The sequence below is a fragment of the Triturus cristatus genome, chromosome 9 (genome assembly GCF_964204655.1).
Source record: "Triturus cristatus chromosome 9, aTriCri1.1, whole genome shotgun sequence".
Classification (NCBI taxonomy): Eukaryota; Metazoa; Chordata; class Amphibia; order Caudata; family Salamandridae; genus Triturus; species Triturus cristatus.
In genome coordinates this window covers 418276020-418299559 of record NC_140592.1, presented here as the reverse complement: position 1 = coordinate 418299559, position 23540 = coordinate 418276020, and the positions used below count along the sequence as shown (strand labels likewise).

The 23540-nt window shown below is 42.0% G+C and overlaps 1 protein-coding gene across 1 annotated transcript in view; it reads right to left on the bottom strand.

Moving 5' to 3' along the window:
• LOC146798079 (cytochrome P450 2G1-like) overlaps nucleotides 1–23129 on the bottom strand; it is a 1093105-nt gene extending 1069976 nt beyond the window's left edge. Inside the window, exon 1 of the mRNA XM_085625292.1 lies at nucleotides 22753–23129. Coding sequence (XP_085481418.1) covers nucleotides 22753–22932 — 180 coding nt within the window. The 5' untranslated portion in view covers nucleotides 22933–23129. The remainder of the gene's footprint in view (nucleotides 1–22752) is intronic.
• Between the last annotated feature and the right edge of the window lie 411 nt (nucleotides 23130–23540).

Below are 23540 nucleotides of genomic sequence, written 5' to 3'. Positions count from 1 at the left end.
ACTAACAAAACCTAGTTGGAATAACATATATTAAGCAAATGAATCGCCATAGGTAAAATAGAAAAAGATACAGAATCCAATCAATTCAGTCAAGAATTTAAACGTGCATGTGCTGTATATATGACTAAAAACATTCTCAATAATTGGAATATCGACTTTCTCAAAATATTCTACAGGGAAATATGAACTAGTAGTCTAAGAATGCAATCTGTGATGTTGAGGTAGGAAAAACTAAATGGCCTCAACACCTGGTCTATGTTATCAAGTCGGAAAGCCCAAATGTGTGTAAAAAGGGATTCAACATCAGGTATCTCAAATGACAATGGTATCAGTTTCCTCCACTCATACAACCAGAGGAAAAATACAAACTTGTCCAAAGGGCAAGTCTCATGAGATGATAAGTCAGAGAAGAAGAAAACAACAGGGGAAAAAGAGTAAAGGGATATAGACTAAGGGTCCTTATGTATTATAAATCAGAAATTGTCTGAAATTGCGTCTGGCCATCAGGTCTTTGTTCCAAGTTTGTTAAAAAAATAATAATAACACAGGTGCAACTTAATCAAAGTGGTATAGAATAAAATTCCAAGCTTGTTAGAAAAAAGATTTCTCCAAAGTTGTTACTGGCCATCTAGTGTTTCTTCTAAGTTAATTACATAGTAATGGTACTGATTCCTCTAAGGGATCCTCAGGGTTATCTCCATTTATAAAAAATAGCGCATTTCCCCAAATATATTGTGCCCAAGGGTAGTAGCCCATAGGCAACAGATCCACTTAGATTCAGTTTGTCTGAGCAATAGTTCACTTTTGCCGCCTCTCTTGTTCATAGGGACTTGTTCAATACCATGAAACCAAAACGTGTGGTCACCTGTATGTTCCGTGTTATAGTGTTTTGTAATGGGGTATCTTACATACCTACTAACAATTGTCCTGTGGTGTTCTTGGATGCGAGAATTTAAGGAGTGTGTTGTGCTACCAACATAATTCTTTTTTACAATTGTACCCAAGCACATACACCACATGAGTGCTATTACAGTTGATAAATTGTTTGATGACATATGTTTTAGGATTGTTGTAACTAATTCTATTTACACCCATGGGGCAGACATTACAGGTTCCACATGTAAAGAAGCCTATTGGCTTAGATGGTAAGCAGGTCCCACTCTTAGGGGGTGTCATCACATAGCTTGGGCATAGATTATTTCTCAGAGAGACACCCCTCCTGTATGTAATGGATGGCTTGTCACCAATGTATCCCTTTAAGCCAGGGATAACTGTGAGTAGGTGCCAGTTCTTCCGAAACTCCGAAACACATTGAAGATTTCTTCACAGTAAACAGTATACTGTGTGATAAATCTGGCCTTCACCATGTTACTCTGTGATCCCCTCTTGGGAGGCTTGTCAGTAAGGGTACTATCCCTATCAGTCTTGCATATTCTAATTTCAGCTTTATCCAAAGTCCTATTTTTGTAGCCCCTCCTCAAAAATCTCTTTTTAGTCTCAATTACATTTGCTTGAAAGCTTTCTTGCACACTGCAATTTCTCCTGATGCATATTAGCTCACCAAAGGGGATATTGTTAATCACGGAACTAGAGTGTGCACTGGAGGCATGCAGGACTGTGTTACAAGAGCTCTCCTTCCTATACAAAGTACTCAGGATAACACCATGCTGTACATAAAATCTTATGTCCAGAAAGTTGATGCTTTCTTTATGGAAGGATATAGTAAGTTTCACATTAAATGCGTTGTTGTTAAGATAGGCAAAATATTTGTGTAACTGCTCTACAGAGCCTGACCAGAGACAAATTATATCGTAGCTGTACCTTCCCTACCTACGAGCTAGTACCCTTGGGCACAATACAGTTGGAGAAATGCACTATTTTTTTTATAAATGGAGATAACCCTGAGGATCCCTTTGATGAATGAGTACCAGTACTATGTAATTAACTTAGAAGAAACACTAGATGGCCAGTAACAACTTTGGAGAAATCTTTTTCTAACAAGCATTGAAATTTTATTCTATACCCCTTTGATTAAGTTGCACCAGTTTCAATATTATTTTTTTAACAAACTTGGAACAAAGAACGGATGGCCAGCAGCAATTTCGGACAGTTTTTGATTTATAATTCATATGGACTCTCAGTCTATATTCCTTTTACTCTTATTTCCGTGTTATTTTCTTCTTCTCTGACTTCTCATCTCATGAGACTTGACCTATGGACAAGTTTGTATTTCGCCTCTGTTTGTATGAGTGGAGGAAGCTGATACCATTGTCATTTGAGATAACTGATGTTGAATCTCTTTTTACGCACATTTGGGATTTCCGACTTGATAACATAGACCACGTGTTGAGGCTATTTATTTTTTCCTACTTCAACATCACAGATTGTATTCTTAGACTACTACTCCATAGTTCCCTGTAGAATATTTTGAGAAAGTCGATATTTCCATTATTGAGATTATTTTTAGTCATATATACAGCACATGCAAGCTTAAATTCTTGACTGAATTGGTTGGATTATGTATCTTTTTCTATTTTACCTACGGCGATTCATTTGCTTAATTTATGTTATTTCATCTAGATTTTGTTAACTTGTTTGCACTCTGATATTATTAAGTATTAACTATTCTGTGAGGCTAATATTTTGCATTTACATATATTTGGTTACTTTTTGACCTTTGCAAGATGGCGTCTGATTTGCATTAAATCAGCTAACTTGCAACGTTATTATGACTCCGACCAGTTCGGCATACTCTTACTTGGTAACAACCTATGGGATTCTGAGTTTAAGGTTATGTTTCCTTGTAATTCTAAAACTGACATTATTTAACCTCTCGCACGGCACCCATTACTATCGGTATGTCGCTTTGAAATACAGAGGTCTATTGGTTTATACATTCATGATATATTATTTATTAGTTATTGCAGCACAATTCGGGTGTTTTCAGGTGCTGGTTTTGAATTCATTTGGGGATGTAAGGGTGGTTCTTGTAATCATTATCCCTTCCAAGATGGCTCCCACGGGACATTTTCATCTTCATTGCACCTCCTTCAGCCTATGACTCGTGATGTCATCACGCGTCATTTGACACGGCTTTGGCGGCGTTTTAAATGTGCCAGTTGCAGGATGGTCCTCCGTTTGCAGTACTACCGGGCACACTCGCCGCTGTTACCAGGAAGACTCTTCAGGCAAGTTGTTGGGAGAGGGGGCTTTACCATTATGCCATACTCCTGGGGTGCCGTTACGGAGCATTGGACTTTGGTTATCTTTTTTTAGTTATGCGGCTACTTTTTTCTTTGTGTTTTTAGAATCCATGCACAGCATGTGTTGGGGTATGTTTTAATATGCAAAGGGTGTGAGTTAGGAGCCTCTAATCTATGCCCTTTAGGTCTGGTCATGTGGGCATGTTTGCCAGGCATTCTAGTTTCCACGCGGACCTAGTGTCTACACATGTTTAATTCCTGGCTTCTGGAAACATGGACAATTACATTGCTTGAATTAATTTTGAACTATGTGTATACCGCTTGCCTAAATGTTCAGGTTCTTACTATTCTGCTTGGGACACCGTTATGGGTGCATGGGTTCCTTATGATGTTCTCACATGACCTCTTATCACTTGCTGTAGCATTCAGCAGAGAATTCTTCACTAACTGTATCGTTAAGCAACAATTATATTACTGGTATTGCTGTAACATGTTTTCAGTGGCTTTGGTATAGATGATTCGAGGTTGCTAGCTGAGATATTGTATACTCTCACATTCTTATAACTGTGACTGGATTTTGGTGCGCTAATTTGCCCATACCAAATACTAATATTTGTAGACTTTGTGTGTTTCCGTTCTGAAATCCTAATGTGTACTTCTTTTTGTTATACGCCTGCTAGGCGAATATTAAGGGCTCTCAGGTATGGGTCTGGACTATTGACATTTGTTTTTTAATAATATAAATTGCACTGGTTTATTAACCAGTGTGACACACGGGAGTTTTTTATGGTGAAACAGTTGGCTATCTTATCCTTGTATAATCATCACCATTATTATATGTTCTGAATAGGACTTTGTGATGTTACTTTTCAGATTAATTTGACTGCTGTCTACCACTAACCCTATTGTGGGGATCTAGTGTTCCATAAACATTTGGATTCTTTTGAACTTGATGCGTTGGACATTATCACCTTTAATATTTAGGTGAGATTGCATATTTGTATATTTGTACTGCTTATTAGTTTATATTTGTCTTTACATTCCATGAATCTCTTTATTGATGTCTTGACATTTTTGGTTTGTTTCTTTGTCTTCTTTTTCTTTGGTACCATATAGAGTCATTGTATTCTTTATCTATACATAATTTTATGTTGATATTTTTTTCAGCTTCCTTTTGTGGTATATTCTGTGATATGAGGCGCTATCGGATGTTTTTCACTTATAGGTTATATATATTTTCTCCCTCATTTTTAAATATCTTTATCTTTTGCTTTTAATCTATATCTTTCCACTTACTTTTCCCCTTTTGTTATGAATATTTTTCTAGTCTTATTCCCTTCCCTTATTTTTAACTTTTTTCTTTTTCATTTCTGTCATTATGATTATGGATTTGTAATTTTAAACAAGCAATTTATTATATGTCATACTCTCGTGCTTTGTATATACATATTTATATGGTCCTTATATGTGTTATATCTTAGGGTAGATTGGTATAGGATGTGATGTGTCTTGACATAGTATGTATATATATGCTTTTTGAATATTAGTTTTTAGCACTGTATTGTGATTACATATGGTATTATGTGTTACAATTTGTTATAGGAAGAGTATGTTTTTAAATTTTGTTATACGTATGTTTGTATTATGTTTATATATTTGTGTAATTATATGTATAATATGGTTAGTCCATGTATGTGTTGTGGATATTTAAGTGCTGTCTCATGTCAATTTCAGCCCTGATGAAGTTCCTTTGAAAGGAACGAAACACTTTGGCTGATGCACTATCATTTGTGTCACTAACAAGAATAAAAGAAACTGAAAAGACCAACCTAAGAGAGTGAGAATTCATTTCTGGTGCTCCCTCCATGATCTATATGAGTCCAAAACATATTGAGGAGACATCAAAATGACCTATCAGAAAACAACAGGGTTTTGCAAGGGTAGTCCTCTGGATTGTTCACCCTGGGCTCAACAGCCATCTCGGGAAACCTACCAAACCCACACATTTCTGGGAGTCCAGCGAGGCATGGCTTGTATGGGTCCCCCAACGTTTTGCTACCCAGAATCCCCTGCAAACCTCAAATTTAGCTGAAAACAGAAATGTGAGGAAAATGTCTTTTTCTTTTACAAAGTTTGAGGTTTGCAAGGGATTCTGGGTAACAGAACCTGGCGAGAGCCAGACAAGTCACCCCATCCTGTATTCCCCTGGATATCTGGTTTTCAGTAATGTATAGGGTTTCATTATATATTACTTTTTGCACCTATGATATATGTTGCTCGTATACCTATGGGTAACTCTTAGCCTTGTAAAAGCCCTCGGCCAATCGGCCACCGGGCAAAACCCATGTTGGCTTTCTTTCTGTTTCTTTTCTCAATGTTACAAGATGTAACAAAGAAAAATAAAACCAAAAAACTAAACAATGAGGATTTTACCCTTCTCAATTATTTTGGATTAAGGGGTCCAAACCTCCACCCTCTTCCTAGGTAATTTAAACTTGCACTGGATTTACACAGAAGGCGCCAAAATCTGTAACTTAAATAACCTACTGGAAATCAATTACCTCAAGAAACTCTGCAATGAAGAGACCCACAATAAAGGCTCAACTATTAATGCAATATGTACTAGAAGTGAACTTGTCTCCCTTTGTTCCATCTTACCTATTGACCAGTCAGATCCCCATCAAATACTGATCAAGCTCAAATTACACCACATATCCCTCCCAACGGATGTATGACGTTACAATGCACACTTTTACAACGCATGCACTTACAACGCATTTTTTACAACGCATAATCCATTACAACGCACTACACTTACAACGCATGACACTACAACGCATTTTAAAAAAATACCTTTACAACGCATACCATTACAACGCATAATATAACATTGCATTTAAGGTAAGTATTAGATAGTATAGGGGTAAAAATTACTTTTCTAACTCCAGGGGGGGGTGCAACAGTAGGGTAAATGTTGGATAGTATAGGGGTAAAAGTTACTATTCTAACTCGAGGGGGTGCAACTGTAGGGTAAGTGTTGGATAGTATAGGGGTAAAAATTACTATTCTAACTCCAGGGGGTGCAACAGTAGGGTAAGTGTTGGATAGTATAGGGGTAAAAATTACTATTCTAACTCCAGGGGGTGCAACAGTAGGGTAAGTGTTGGATAGTATAGGGGTAAAAATTACTATTCTAACTCCAGGGGGTGCAACAGTAGGGTAAGTGTTGGATAGAATAGGGGTAAAAATTACTATTCTAACTCCAGGGGGTGCAACAGTAGGGTAAGTGTTGGATAGTATAGGGGTAAAAATTACTATTCTAACTCCAGGGGGTGCAACAGTAGGGCAAGTGTTGGATAGTATAGGGGTAAAAATTACTATTCTAACTCCAGGGGGTGCAACAGTAGGGCAAGTGTTGGATAGTATAGGGGTAAAAATTACTATTCTAACTCCAGGGGGTGCAACAGTAGGGCAAGTGTTGGATAGTATAGGGGTAAAAATTACTATTCTAACTCCAGGGGGTGCAACAGTAGGGTAAGTGTTGGATAGTATAGGGGTAAAAATTACTATTCTAACTCCAGGGGGTGCAACAGTAGGGCAAGTGTTGGATAGTATAGGGGTAAAAATTACTATTCTAACTCCAGGGGGTGCAACAGTAGGGCAAGTGTTGGATAGTATAGGGGTAAAAATTACTATTCTAACTCCAGGGGGTGCAACAGTAGGGTAAGTGTTGGATAGTATAGGGGTAAAAATTACTATTCTAACTCCAGGGGGTGCAACAGTAGGGTAAGTGTTGGAAAGTGTAGTGTAATATTATGCGTTGTAATGGAATGCGTTGTAATGGAATGCGTTGTAAAGGTAGTTTTTAAAAATGCGTTGTAGTGTCATGCGTTGTAAGTGTAGTGCGTTGTAATGGATTATGCGTTGTAAAAAATGTGTTGTAAGTGTAGTGCGTTGTAACAGTTGCGTTGTAAAGGTTGTTCCCCCCTCCCAACACCACCCAACAAAATCACGCACTGGGCTAGTTACCTCAAGCATATCCCATTAACAACGCTTGAGTCCAACATAAGCGCTTAACTACAGTCTCTACCCCTTCTTCACACCTTTTATGACCTCACTGCCCACTATAGCTCACCAATGACAGATGTTCTTGACTTGGTTGCACCACTCAAACTAAAAAGATTGAGAAAAATCCAATCCAGATCATGGTTTCACTCAGACCTAAACAACAAAAGAAGACAAATTAGACAAATCAAAAGGTTATGGAGACAGAAACCTTCACTGACGCACCTCTCACTCCTAAGATCCGAGCAGCTCTCCTACAAGAAACACAATTTCAGGGGAAAAACTACTTTGTTTCTAAATCAACTCAACCCTGCAAAGAAACGACCAAGGGAGCTCTTCAATATAATTAAAAAACAATCTATGCTTACCTCCCAACAGGAAACAAAATTCTCAATTGAACACTGCTGACAAAGTTGTAAAAATAAATTGATCCTTGACCCTTGACAATAGTTTGACATCCCAATCCACCAGCCCCACTGACACACAAGTCAATATAGAAATTTCCTCCCAAGACTTAACTGAAGACCAAAATTATCCAAAAAAGCATAATGAGAATTTTTAAACATAATTGCTAACTTGAAACCCACATACCACATCATGATCCCCTCCCCTCACCCTAGTGTAAAACCTCAGCCATATCATCTCCCCGTTTTAGATGAAAAATCATCAACGCCTCTTTCATCAGGTGGGTACTATACTCCCGCCAACTGTGCCAAATCACCCTAATTCCTGGGGCGGATCCCAATGTCTTCAACAACCTCAGACCATGACCATACTTTCTTCCCTAGCTAAAACTTTGTAAAAATGTGTCCTACTACAACTCAACCAACACACAGAAGAATTTTACTTCAACAATACATTCTAATCAGGATTAAGAAAAGGTTGCAGCACAGAAGCTGCTATACTCAATATATCAGTGACATTGACAGTTCCCTAAATGAAGGTGACTCCCGCCTCCTAATCCTACTTGACCTATCTGCATCATTTGATACAGTTCATCGCCCAGCGCTACTTGAGACCCTCAAGTACTGCATGGGTATCAATGGCACAGTCTTGAGATGGTTCACATCCTCTCTTCAACATCACTCACAACAAATAAAAATCAACAGTTGTCTCTTGTACCCTGCACAAGTACTACAAGGCATTCCTTAATGATCCATATTCTCTCCAGCCATGTTCAATCTCTTCATGGAGCCCCTTATATTATCCTGAAGCAAGCTGGGATCAAGTATCATCTATATGCCAACATCCCTCAACTCTACTACAGAATAAGATCACCCAGCGACATCTTAATGCCACACTATTTGAGATACAAACTTGGCTAAACACCATCCCCCTTAAGCTGAACCCCAACAAGACTGAACTTCTACTCCTCGCCCCAAAATACAATCTACTACCATCCAAAAATGGCTCAAAACTTTGGACGCACTTAACTGCCCTCCTGCAGTGTCCAACTCCATTAAGTCCTTGAGTATCACATATAGACATACACCTATCAGTGAAAGAACACATCAAAAACAGAGCCAAAGGAGCTCTCTTCATAATGAAACATCTGAAGATAATCTTATGATCTTACGATGGTAGTACAATCCCTAATACTCCTGAAACTTGCTACAGCAATGCTATCCTGACAGGAACCCCTGACTGCTACCTTGCACCCCTAAGAACAATTCTCAGTGCAGCTTCCAGGCTCATCACAGGAATCTAACGGTTGAATCGCATCACACCCGCCTTAAAAGGTCTTGCTTGGCTCCTCATGGAAGGAAGCTTGAGCTTGTATCACTAACAAGGACCTACATACTAAAAACCCCAAAGATTTAGAAAATAAACTATCAAGACCAGAAAAAGTCCAGGCTCTGATAAGCTACAACTCTCTTTTTCTCATACCTCCTAAAGTTAAAAAGAAATCATCACAGAAACGCTTCTTTGCTGGAAATGCCCCCAGGATTTGGAATTCACTCACTGAGGACTAATGCTACAACCCATCCTTTTCATACATCAAACAGGACCTCAAATCTCAGCTAATCAACAACTACTTCAACATTATAACTGGATGATTTATGTCTCTCAAAGACCCAAGCCCTTTTTTTGCATCAGAGAGACCTCCTAATCTTACTCACTATGCAGACTCAATTTGTTCCCCTTTACCTATACCCAAATGCTTGATTGCTATATACAACTGTATCCTTACTGTGGACTTAGTTACTTGCTTATCTGTATGACTTTTACGACATATTTCTTGTTAACTTCTTCTCAAAATATGTAAAGGGCTGTGATACCCTTGGGTCTAGCCAGGGCAATATAAAACTCAAATAATTTTTTTTTTTTAAATGTCTTTTAGCCATGCTGAACAGCAACACAGCTGCTGTTCAGCATAGCAGAAAGTTAGAAAATAAAAGGGCTATGAGGCAGCCATCCCTTTCCGCGTCATATCATTTTTTATCTGGCAGGATGGAAGGGTGTATGCAACAGTGTGAGAGGGGACAAGTAACATTGCATGACGGAGGTAGAGGGGAACAACACGAGAGAGGGCAGGGGATGGGCCAAACAACAAAGGCATCTCAGGCAAAGGAACAATGATGGGGTAAGCAGCAAGGTGGGAAAGGTCTTGAGTGACAGGGCAAGTAAAAAAAATGGTACAAGAAAGGAGAGGAGTGGAGGGAGGGAAGGGCAAAGCCACCGGACATGAGGGGAGAGAAGAGATGGGCTAAGCAATGATCGAGCAAATAACAATGTATAAGAGGGTGGGGGAAGCAACAGTAGAGAAGGGGGTGATACAGCCTACAAACACATGCACCCTTATGGAGTTCTGCATCTAAGAGAAAATAGTAGCTCTTAAAGTGTGAATAGTGGAAGAACACTGGACAAGGAAGCAGTACTTGAGCCATGCTCCAGGGGAGGGACAAACACACAAAAGGAGGAAGTGAAGCCGGCACACACTGACTAACAAGAAGCAAGGAAATGACACAATGAAGCCAACCAGTTTAAAGTAATGAATGGGCTCAAAGCCTGTAAGTAAGCAAATATCTCACAGGAGACAGAGCATGCATAGTCTCAGACAAGACTTAAAATCAGGTATCTCTGTAAAATGGTAAAAAACTGCCACCTCTGGCTCTAAGATGACATTTACAAACCATTTGGCATTTTGCCTCATGGTGTATTGTGTGGTTTCAATCTATCAATAACCTCTAAAAAAAATATAAATTTTTAATAGAAATTGGAAGACAGCCTTAGAATACTTTCAATGCACCGAAGGTATCCTACAATCATGGTCTCCAGCGAATATAACACCCCAATTAAGCTTTGATCTTGATAAGGCACATTGCTCCCAAATATCCCATTATAAATCTCTTGTATCCACTATTGAGTTTAAGATCAATCAAAAGTATGTGAGATACACCTTAGAACACAGTATATGTTTGGACTAGGGATATTACTTTTAAAGGCCTATACAAGGAGCTGGAATAATTCAGCTGAAAACACAGGAGTCTGTGATAAATGTAATAGAGTTCAGGACTTAATCCACATTTTTTATTCTTGTTCTAATAAAGCGGTGGTAGAGGCCAGGAATCCTTTCTTAAAACCTATCTGGCACATGCATCAAGCAAAATACCCCTCGGAAAAATTGCAATTCGGTAAAATAGCCGGTAAGCGACCGCAAAACAACACTTTCCGATGCATCAACCCCAATAGTGAAAAATCCAGATAATCGCAAAAAATGCCCCCGCAAATGTAGCGATCAGCAAAATAGCGATTATACAATAGCGAAAACTAAAAGTGCTCCTGCTAATAGTGATTGGCTAATAATGAATCGCAAATCAATGTATCGAAACTCGCTAATAGCGATTTTCACCAAAATCGCTATTTAGCAAGAGCAGAATAAGGGGAATCTCAACCAGGAGGTAAAGTTAAAAATTCTCCTTATCACAGGTGCAACCAATCTGAAACCCTTTCAAAATGCATCAGGAGATCCCGTAAGCCATTCACAATGGCAGCCCTCTACGTGCTTGCAAGGACTATGAGGATAAATGCAGCAGCCCAGCGCAGGCGGAGGATACAGGAGAGGGTATTCCGAGTGCACATAACATTGCTGCGCCATAATGAGGAAGAAATATACGATAAGTATTGTCTGAATCATGCAATGATAAAGCACCTATTAGCAGATTTGGAACCCCTATTGCAGCACCAGACCCGTAGGACCAATGCCATTCCTGCACATGTCCAGGTCCTATGTAGCCTGCACCTACTGGCGTCAGGCAGTTTCCAGGGGGTCGTAGCGGTAGCCGGAGGTGTATCCCAAAGTGTACTCTCACGCTTCTTCCGGAGATTCCTTGACGCCATGATGACAATGATCCATACCCACATCACCTTCCCCACAACCCCACAGGAGTTGAATCAGACCAAACTGGAGCACTACCAGGTGGCTCAATTCCCTCATGTCATTGGATGCATTGACTGCATGCATGTCCCCATCTGTCCCCCCTCAGCCAACGAGTACATCGTCCGAAACATGAAGTCTTACCACTCCATCAATGTCCAGGTTGTGTGCAATGCTAAGCATATAATAACAGACATCATAGCACAATTTCCCGGAAGCACACATGACTCATATATATTCCGCCACACTGGCATCCAATGGCGTCTGCTCGGCGGTTTGGAGAGGGACACCTACTTGGTACATACATATACCTATTTATGACATCATTATACCAAAAGTGATTGCATTACTGCGGCTAACCCTTTGCTTCCCACCCTGTAGGTGACAGGGCATACACCTTGCGTGAATACATCCTGACCCCTTACATCCACCCAGTAACACCACAGGAACAGCGCTACAATGCGGCACATATTAGCACAAGGAATGTGGTCGAAAGGACATTCGGAATACTAAAAAGTTGATTCAGGATCCTTCATAAGACTGGTGGTGCTCTACAGTACAACCCCGGAATCTGCTGTAGGATTATGGCAGTATGTGCCATGCTGCACAACATTGCCACAAGAAGAGGCATATCAATCAAGATGGTCGAGAATGACAATGATGGTGACTACCAACCACACGCACAACACCGACAGGCACATGTGGCAAACACAGCCGAAGGTCAGAGGAGACGTGCACACATCACACAACATCATTACTGAGGAAGGTAAGAATGAGCCATCACAAGATATCGTGGATTGAGAATTTTTAATTTACATGAGCACGTGTCAAACAAAAGATTGGAGGTGTTCCACGGCAGTGGTCACTGGGGCTAAGGCCCTTGCAACGTCCACACAGAAATGGCCCAGATCAATCTGTAAAGACACGGAGCGCCGTGCCAATTCTGCAGTGGTGTTGCTCAGCTTGGTTATGGTCCTCGTATTCACTGATGTACGTAGCAAACTCTGCCGATGCCACTGATGCCAAGAGCGTTGGCCTGCAAGAACAGCACTGGTGAGCTCCTGTAGGCTATTGTTTGTCTATCCGTTTCCCTCCGCAACACCTGTAGTGAGGTCACGCACACAGTCCAACATTGTGCTAATGTTTTTGGCCAGCTTGAAGATCTGCATGTTGGTGGCGCCCATGTGTCTCCCCTGCAGGCGCTGCACACAAGGCATCTGCTTCTCAACGCCGCCATAGACATTTGGAACCTATTCTACATCCTAGTCGGAGCTGTGCTGGTGATGGAGCTGGGGAAGGGACACATGGCTGGCTGGGGACTGTTGTGGGTGCTGGAGTTGGCTCTGATTCCATTTCTGGCTGTGCGGGTACAAATGCCCTGTGTTTTGGTGGTGGGGTGGTGTACATTCAGGCTCCACAAGGCTCTCTACATCCATATCTGCAGGTGTGTCTGAGATGATGAGCCAGTCACTGTCCTCGGAGTCTACCTGAGCTGCATCTGTGTGTGAAACAGTGCAGTGTTAGTATTGTTTGTTCCTACATATGTATCTCACATGGCCTACTTCGTACATAATAAATCACTGATCTAAACTAACTGTCTGACGTGAAGTGTTGTTATGTTTAATTAAGCATTGATGATTATCCATGGTCACTTGGCTCACATGACTACATCTCCCATGATGCTCCATGTGTATGAGGGAAATTTTGGAATGGACTACTCCCTGCACACTGTGATTTGCCTGGGGGTATGTGCATGGATATACAGTATGCATAGTAATAGCACTTGCATGCATCTTACCTTGTTGTGTACTCGCTGCGCCGGATGTGTCCAATTGGGTGTCTCCCACGACTGCCTTGGGCTCGATCGTCCCCTCAATGAGGTCTTCCAGGGCTGTGTTGGCAGGTGCTGTCGATGGTCCCCCTCCTGTGCCAGCTGCTTCCTTCACCCTTTCGGCAATGTGCTCCTTGGCATGCTTCCTGAGGTCGTACCACCTCTTCTTCAGGTCTTCTATGCTGCGGTGGGTGACTCCAAAAGCATTCACTCTCTCCTTGACGCGCAGCCTTATTTTGTGCTTCTCAGCCTCTGGCACCTTCAGGGACAACTTGCCAGTTTGTCGTGGCTGCTGCTCACCCCCTCTATCAGGTGTTCAAGTTCCCTGTCCGAGAACTTCATATTTCTCTTCCTTTGTGTGGCACTGTTCCCTGCAGCATTTTTGTCCATCCTGGCTCTGTGACCTGTAGCTGGATTGTGAAGGTGATGTGTCTCTGCTCAGCCTCAGTACTCTGCCTCCACCTCTGAGCTCCTCAGGGCACTGAATGAAGAATGGACTGAATGACTTCCTGGTTGTGATGTCATCAGCCTGCTTCTAACCTGACCTGCTTTTTGCGAGTTCGCTAATACCGAGATCGCAAAATGCGAACTCGCACATACAGAAATTGCAAATTGCTAGTTTGTGAGTTAGCGACTCGCAATCATGTTTTCGGTATTTTTTTAGCGATTTTTAAGGGATCGCTATAATTTACCGATCGGGTACATGCATCTCATTTTGCGATTTTTGTATTGCGATTCCTTATTTTTCCCTAATAAGGAATCGCTTTAGCGATTTTTGATGCATGTGAACCTTCATCTTTTAGGTATAAACTCTCTACCCCTAATGATTTGATTGCCTTTTTGAAATCTCAGCTGAATGAATTTATTGGCTATAAAATGTATACATTTATTAAATCTTTTTTACTTGTATTTTAAAAAGAAATTTTTATAACATGTTTATAGTGGAAATTTTATTTAAAAAAAAAAACTATAATCTTCATGTATCTATTTCAAATTGTTGATCTCTGAGAACATTAAAACCAATAAAGATTTAAATTGAAAATTGAACCCCTCAATAGCAAACAATTTACCATTTTACATAGTTTACCATTTTGATACCTGTATAATAGATAATCATACTTTTACATACATTTTAAGTTCACTTGTAGAGGCATAAAGAACTTTTATGAGATGGCGCTCATTGATGTCTTACCACAGCTTTGATAACGTTTATTTGGTTTATGTTTAAGAAAATATATAAACCATTAAAGTAAATAATAGTGGGGAATCTGAAACATATACCAGACGATTTTTAAAATGTGATTTTTACAGTATTTTCCTTAGGGAATCGGTTCCCCTTTTATCTTCCCCAGTGGCGTAGCAAGATGCCATGGACCACAACGCAAACAAGGAATTGAGCCCACCGTCCCTGTTTGGTAGTAATAGCCTGACAAAATCAGGCAGCAAGCAAAACATCGAAAGGGAGCAGACAGGCAACAGACAGAATGAGAAATGGCCAAGTGTACTCTGCATGGCAAAAACACTTTATCTGGAATGTCTAAAGTAGGCTGATTCCAAGCGGAGAGTTGATCACGCAGACTATAAACAAACTTAACGACTGCTCTAAGCATATCTCAGGTAAAGCTGCAAAATTCAAGAGATGATTACAACACATGTGTATATACTTTGGCCTAGATTTATATCAAAGGAATGAGTTGCCCTTGCAACACGCAGGATGAGGTGACTCAAAATACGATGTGCAGCTCCACAAATTGCAAAGATGGACCACTTACAGTGAATGTTTCAGTGTTTTGGTTCAAACCTGTTTTTGTTTCATTCCAGACAGACCTGGCGAGACATAGGATATAAGTGAGTGAATAAAACGGTCTCACTTTTCCTGCTTTTGAGCTACATACCATGCAAGAGGGTGATTGACATTGAGTACTTAGCTTGTTTGCATGAGCTTTGTTACAGTTCACCTAAAGCTAGTTAGCAACAAGACAAAGGAAAAATGAATAACTGAAGGATTTTATATAATGCCTCACACATACAGAGGTATCAGTTACCAGAATGGCTTCTTGTTAAAGTCCTAGCCCTTTATTGTCTTTGTAGGAGAGTAGGATCTGCTTCACATGGGTACCCCCACTTTTTGCTGGTGTTTCACTGTTTTTCGACCTTAGTCTGGCTGTGGCCCTGCTAATCAGGACCTCAGCCTAGCTGCTTCCTCTCTGAAATGGTTTCCATGTACATTAGGTACATCTCTAATTGGATTCTGGAGTGCCTTATAAGCCCCTAGTATATGGTGTACTATGTCCCTAGGGCATAGGTACTTCAGAGGCCTACCAGGGGCTGAAGCATGTAGTATGCCACCCCTGGGAAGCACTCCAAAATGATACCACCGGTCTGCTACTGCAGCCTGGGTAAGGTGGTGCCTGCACCCCTTACTGTGATATAGGCTACCTATATCACTACCATTGCACACACATATAAAACCTATAATTCACTCCTGTGGCAGGCCTTAACAATCCTGAAGGCAGAGTGCTTGGTTTTATGTGAGAGGGTGCCCCTGCATGAGCAGAGCCCCTCTGCAGCATTCGGAGTACCTCCTCTGATGCTGTTTGTGGTGCAGCCTGACCATATACTCTTAAGTGCATTATAACCTCACAGTAAATGCTAAATTTTGACTGGCTACACGGAAACATGTTGTGTTTGGTGTAAAACGCTTTGGAATTCTACCCCCCCACCAGTTCGGGCAGCGGGGGTAGCATTCCACCCTTCTAGAGGGAGAGACATGTTCACACTGGTCTACCTGGTAAAGACTTCCTAAAGCCCTGGCATCACAAAATGGATGCCACTGCCACAGACACGGGTCTGGCCTCCTGCTGCTGACCGAAACTCTGGCAGGGGAGGCCTGGACAATAGGTTTCCTGTCCCAGGGAGGTGTAACCACCTCCCCAGACAGGCAGATGTGTATTGGGGCTGGGTGGGAGCACTCTCTAGTGCATTGAAGTCCTGCACTGGGGTCACACTTGGTGTCACCGTGCATAGTCCAGTTCAAACCGGTTGCAGGGGCTACCTGCCCCTGGTCTGGCACGAAACTGGACAAAGGAAATGGGTGTAATCATCCCTCTTTCCAAACCCTCCCATAGGTGGGTCCCTAGAGTATGTCCAACTCCCAAACTTAGTATAAGTATGAGAACCCAGTCCTTGAGACTTTAGATTACACTGGACAAAACTCTGCAACATATATCCTGGACCTTCGACGTTCTATTTCAACTAGAACACTGAAGATGTCTCCACTGGGGTCAAGGAGTGACCCCCCTGTCTGCAACTCTGAAGCTACCACCGGATGCTGAAGTCTTTGCATCACCAGAGGTAGATTTCCAGACTTCCCCGAGGCTACCCTGAGTCCACAGCAAAGCTGAGGCCCGTGGCTATCGTGGGTGACGTGGAACCTTGACCCCTGGACACCGTGATTTGTTGCTGGTCCATCATCTTCATGGTCTTCCTCAAAGTTTAGCTTTGGGCTCTGAGTAGCCCCAGCCTTGAGCACCTCCTGCACCGAAGATCTCTGGCCTCCTCTCCACGAGTGACGCGTGGGCCAGTTTCAAGTGCGACCGCTTGAGGCTCCTTTGCGATCGCTAGCCTGTTGGCTAGTGGATCCCTATGAAGGCAACTCCTTTTTGGCTTTCCTGGTTGCTCCAGATTTCTCCGACTTACCCTTGCTGGGTGAGTCCCCCAGACCTTGCTGGTCTGCACCGACGTCCTTCTTCTATTTCCACGTGACTTGCCTTTGCCAAGGCTTGTTGGGTCCATCCTGGTCGCCGACACCGCAGCACTCGACAGACTTTGTGGGACAGCTCAAATCCAGCTCCTGGTCATCATTGACACCTCCTGGACCTCGTGGCTGAAATTCAAGACACCCGTCAACTCACCTGAAGCACCCGACATCTGTGGGCATTGGACTATGGTGCCCCTAGTCTCTGGTAAGTGACCCAGACTCTGTCCCCTCTTCTTTCAGGTTCCTTCCATCCTCGATCCAGGCTTGGATCTCTTCGGACACTTCTCTTCTTCACGTTAGCAGCACTTCTTTGCCAGCTTCCATTGAAAACAGCGACGCGACCCGACACCAAAAGACCCCTATGCACCCGGCTTCCCTGGGTGAGGTAACTCGAGTACTCCGGAGCTTCCGTGGGTGTTGGCCCTAGACACCTCTAAGTCCAAAAGGGTTCGCTTGTAGTCATCCCCTAAGTGTCATTAAACTCTTAATTTCCAACCGTGACTTTGCCCATAGAACATAAAATCGATTAGCGGCTGTGTTCTCACACTGTACGCATCCCCTGTGTCACTACATTGGGTGGTTCCTTGTGGTCCAAGCACTTCTACAGGCTCTAGGCCTTGTGTCTAGCTCAGTCTTGGTTCTTATACCACTTTATTGGTATATGGTTTGGTACGCCCTTAGGGCCCAGACGTGTATTTGTGCTTTTACTGTTGAATACTGACTTGTAACTTAAGTACTTCGAACTCCAGCCTCATAAAGAGACTAGAGGGGTGTGTTTTATCTTAAATACATATATTTTAAATATATACCTGGTGTGGTTGTCTTTTCATTTGGTCATGTAATAGATTATAGACTGGTAAAACAAGCTGCTTTACATTCCTTCAAGACTTAGCCTGAAGGCTGCTCTCCATAGCTACCACTAGGATAGCTTTCAATAAAGGTTGTCTTTAACCTGTCACCAGAAGGGGTTGTTTGGACTGATACAGGGTGCCCACTATAACTAGTGGACAGCATATATCAGGCCAACTTCTCACAGTCTTTTATTTGTATTTGTATTTTGTATTGGCATTTGTAAGGCGCATAAATCACCCGTAGGTTTCATAGCGCCAGCAGATACTCCGATGGTGAGCGTGTGGTCAAACAGCGTTAGAATAGCCAGGTTTTCAGGAGTTTACGGAATTTCAGGTGGTTTGGTTCAAGCGGCATAGGTAGAGGAAGATTGTTCCATGTCTCAGGGGCTATTTTAGAAAAAGATCTGTCTCCGTTTCTGACAGTTCGTACTTTGGGGACAGAGAGGAGGTGCTTGCTCTTCAAAATGCTGCCTACATGCACATGGCTAGATGAATGAATTCACGAACAAACAAAAGCATTTTGGAATGCCAAATACCACGTGATAGACTCAAATTACAATGCATGGCTGCTTGTGTTTACAAGTAGTGCGTTACAATGCACATGGAGTAGACTTGCTGAAGGAAAAGGAAGAATGAATGAGCGCATGAATATTTTTCGATCGTGATATACTATGCACTTGGACCTGTTGTAAACAATGTGCAGCCACTCGCATCGCTTGCATGACCATTGTTATGTGCACATGGAGCTGACCAGTTAGCAGAGGTTACAGTGACTGTTTGCACTGTAAGGCTGCCAGGCACAGTAATGAGGCACAGTGCTGACACAGCACGATGCAAAATGATTGCCATACACCGTTTTCAAATCACTATGCTGGTCCATTCAGTGCAACAAGCAGCACCCTTAAATAAGTATCATGGTAGCAGAAATACATTGAGTTTGGCTCACCAGACTGCAAAAACGCTGACAACTGTCTTTTTCTGGTTGCATGGTGTTTCACCGCAGTGTCAAAACTCAGGTGCCCTCTGTTGCGGGTCTGATCCACATAATACTCTCTGTACTTTGCCCTCAAGGGATTTGTTTGCCTATGTGGCCTTCCCGGAAATTCATGCAGTCACAACTTGTCCCAAGAGAAACAAATTCACCTTGGGACTGGAGTCCCGTGTTCATGAGCTGTCATTACAAATTTGCACTTGACCCAAGTGACGTTGCCCTGTGAGGGGTCTAGCCTAAAAGAATCATTGGAAAAGCCTTAAGATCTCACCTACGCGAGCTATTATTGCCTTTGTCAAAAGTTTTAAGCTGTGTTGCACAGTAGCACGGCTGTTGTGCAGAATAGCTAAAAGTGAGAAAAAAGCGCTATGACATGGACTGCACTGGACATGTCATAGCGTTTGTTTGTCTGTTAGGGGGAGCAGGGCCAGTAACACCTGAGAGAAGGGCCAGTAAATATACCTTTTACAAACATGCATATAAAACATGCATACATGCATGCATACGTTTCTTAAACAACAACCAATTAAGAGGAATCAGAGATTTCCCTGGAAGCTCCTTGATGAATGCCTTGGGATCAAGTGTTTGGTGATTGGGTTTCAGCAACTTCTGAATGATCTCCTGCAGAATCTCTAGGCTCTATTCTGTGTCTCTGACAAATATAATGGCACCGGGATGACAAAGAACTTTTTCTCCACTGTGAGCCATGTGTCATAACTGGATGAATCATGGCTATTTTGACTCCAAACCATGCCTGCACTGAGAAACTCTCATTGGGCAGATCATGATCAGGAAGGAACCTGAACAATTGTGATCAGGTATCTGATGGTTGGCTGGCAGTGGGCATTATGACAGGTTGTTGACAAGCAAAAGAAACATTACAGAACACTAGATTTCAGTCTGGGTCGACGATACACTCAAACTGGGAAGCAGTCTTTCAGGTAGTCAGCCCAAATATCTCAGAGCAGAAAGTGCAGCTGGAGTTGCTATCTGCCATAATCAGGGTGCAGATACTGTTAGCCAGTATACAGTTTAAGACATTTGGATGGTAATCCAATCGTCTGAAATCATGCTTTCAATGTGAAGCTTCATTGGTTGAGAAAGACCAATCAATCTTCAAGGGTTTTCTGGTAGACTCCAGCCTGCCTAGTCCTCTAATACAAGTACCCCATTTCTGCATATAATTTTTATCACACCTGATAAAAGTTGAAACAGAGAAACTTGTGAGATGCAATAATTATCACTTATTCAGTGTTTCACCACAATTATAAGGCATAATAAAAAACGTTTGTGATTTCTACACCAAAATCCTTATGACCATGTATTTATCAAACATTTTGTCTGGCATTTTTCTGCTAAATAGTGGCAGGTTTACGGTGACATTTTTGAAAACTAGACAAGCAGGGGATTTCAGGGTGGTGAGACTTGCGTGGATCCCATGAGGTTTTCTTACCCACAATGCCCTGCAAACCTCAAACTTTCCCTGACATTAAAACATTTTCTTACAAGACTGTGAGGGAAACTTCCAGAATCTCCAGTAATCCACAAATGTCCTACCACATGGCATTACCCCAGTCGAGCTGATAAAAACACTGCGTCACTTGTGTGGCTGAGACTATTGCCCGCAGCAGGAACAGATCAAACAAAGGTAATGGGAGCCAATGAGACTCCCATGGACCACAGTTTTATTTGTTCCTTTCGCAGCCACTAGGCCCAGCCACACATGCAGCATTTTTATCGGCATAATTGGGGTAACCCTGGTTGGTAGGATTTTTGTTGATTTCTGCAGTCCACACCCCCATCATAGTTTTCCAAGATCCTCAACACATGCAACACAGCACTCACATGCAGTAACACACTGTAAGGCACAACACACATTTACAATATAGGCCAAAGCAAGGTCAATGCACAGCAGCTAAACTTTACACAAGTTGGTTTGTAGACACGACTCAGTTTCACAGGTAAAAAGACTGTTCACACTACTGATTACTATAAAACGCAAAACATCTACGCTGCCTCCACTGTGGCCGTACAATTTAAGGGCAGTAGCTCTTTACTTCTAAGAGAGTTGCATTTGATGCCCATAACCAGATCACAAATGTATGAGACGGGCCTAGGTCAGTTCCAGATATCCATGAAGCTGATGCACTCAGAACAAAGGTGCACATCTGCAGTGGCATAACCTAAAATGATGGAGCCCTTCTGCAGAATGGGAAGAGGGGTCCCTGAGCCTCCTGTATCTCACATATCTTCAGCCTTAGGCAGAATGGGGCCCCCTTGAAGGGTTGTGGGTCCCTGAAACATTAGGGGCCCACCTGCCCCACAGAGGCGGCAGGGACCTGTGTTACACAACTTTACATCCGTCACCTTGCAGCGGACATTTCCTTTCTAACAGATATTTACTATGAAGAGTTTCTGGACTTTTATATATATTTATGTGAAAAGTCACATATATGCTAGACATCCTCACTAATAAACGATGGTGACAAATTCATGATTAACTTCTTGTATGTTCAAGAAGATACAAAACACAATAAAAAATATGCTTTTAAAAGACAAGACTTTTTATGGCACTACTGTGATACTTTTCATGTTGAATTCAAGTGCTTTCTTGTCTGATGTGAGTCCGTCCTTACTCTTCAATCAGAAATGGGGCAAATGTCCTCAGTGGCAATAAATTCTTCCTATGAGTCTGCCCACCAAACAATGTGTGATGTGCCACGGGTCATGCGACAAAACGATATTAACATAGCACAGCGGGGCGCATTTCTGAGCCCTTACGTCACTTTTGCGCCGCCAGTGCGTCACCTGCAGCATATAAAATGCGCCATGTTGCATCATATTTACAAAGTGACGCATCTAGGTAGAGGCATCACTTTGTAAACCACTGTGCCACATTATACTTGTGCCAGGTATAATGTATGCAGGGTGGGCGTTCTAACGCAAGTAAGCCTTGCAGAAGTGACGCAGTGAAATCTATGATATTGCACTGCGTCACTTCTAGGACCAAATGTGTCAATATCTTATCTTTGAAATGGGACTTGCCCATGTGAAATGACCCATTGATGGAGTCGCATCACTTTTGTGACACACTCCAGCAATGCGTCATTTTTGCACTTACAGATGTGTCAGAAATACTGACGTATCTGTACCGCCTTGCAACATGATGCGTCATACTGTAAATATGACGCATCCAGCATGTCGCAAGGAGGGCGCAATGAGAAGTGACGCATCGCTCTTTGCAAGCAGCGAAGCGTCACTTTTCATAAATGAGGCCCACCATATTTATGTTTTGCGCTACTTTGCTCAACACGCATACCCGTGATCTATGTCCATCTGAAGATTTTAGAGCACTTAAAAGAGATTAGCATAGGTTTTCTATGAACATTTATTCACCAAATAATTCCCTTTTCACAGATTAAACTATGATACAAAATGTTTGCTTCTTATTTGGAGCAATATCTTTTTTCACCTTTAAAATGCAGAGAAAATATAATTCCCATTTTTTACGACAAAATAGCAAAAATAGCGTGAAATCAGGTTGTGCATGTATGACCTTGTACAAACAGTTTGCTCTATTCCCAATTACGCAAGCAGCAAAAATAGTTAAAACAGATTTTCTCTGTTTCTTCCACCAGTGCAACGTTTCCATAAAACATCCCAAGAGCAGTACCTTCAGCAGAGATGACACCATTTGCCCGCTCTTCACTTGAAGAATGTTGCCCACTATAGGAAGCGGGGTTGGCCCAGGGGGCAGCTTGTGTGCCGGGAACATCCTCCTCCAGACATTAATGAACAGCAGGTAAGAGACGCATGTAACCAGCAGAAGCGAAGCAGCCGCCCCGAGATCCATGTTGGTGAAACGTTGAGGTGCTTCTCTGCAAAGTCAGTGAGTAAAATGTCTCGCTTCAGCTTTTGCTGTGGAGCTCATCAGCTCTGCTAACGTTTTTGTCCTCAGTTCTACTCTTTCAGCCTGCTACAACTTCTGCAGATGTTGTTGTTAATTCTTGTTTGGAAATATTGAATTAAGTTATGAAACATCGACAGGTTTGCCAGCTGGCTTCATTTCATTTTGAGCAGAGGTTTTCACAAATGCTGGTCGTTTGGGTCCCTCTGAATGATTAACTGGCACAGAATCATACAATGTGCAAAGCTCACACAGTGAAAACGCGAAGTATATGGGGTTTAGCAAGGGAATTGGACCTGACATAGAGTACACCATGTTCGAGCAGGTAAGTGCTCTGTAATTTAAGACAGAATTATTCATTCCTGAACCCTGTTTGTCTAGTTTCTGGTGTTTAAATTATGGAAGTGTCTATTTAATCGGCAGCCAGCCAACAATACAAAATCTCTGCTATTTACAAAGCAGCCAGTAAATTTACACCATCTCTGCTATTTACTGGGCCATAGACTAAAAACTAGAGATGATGTGAAATTAGGCCAGTGGCCTGATAAATGGTG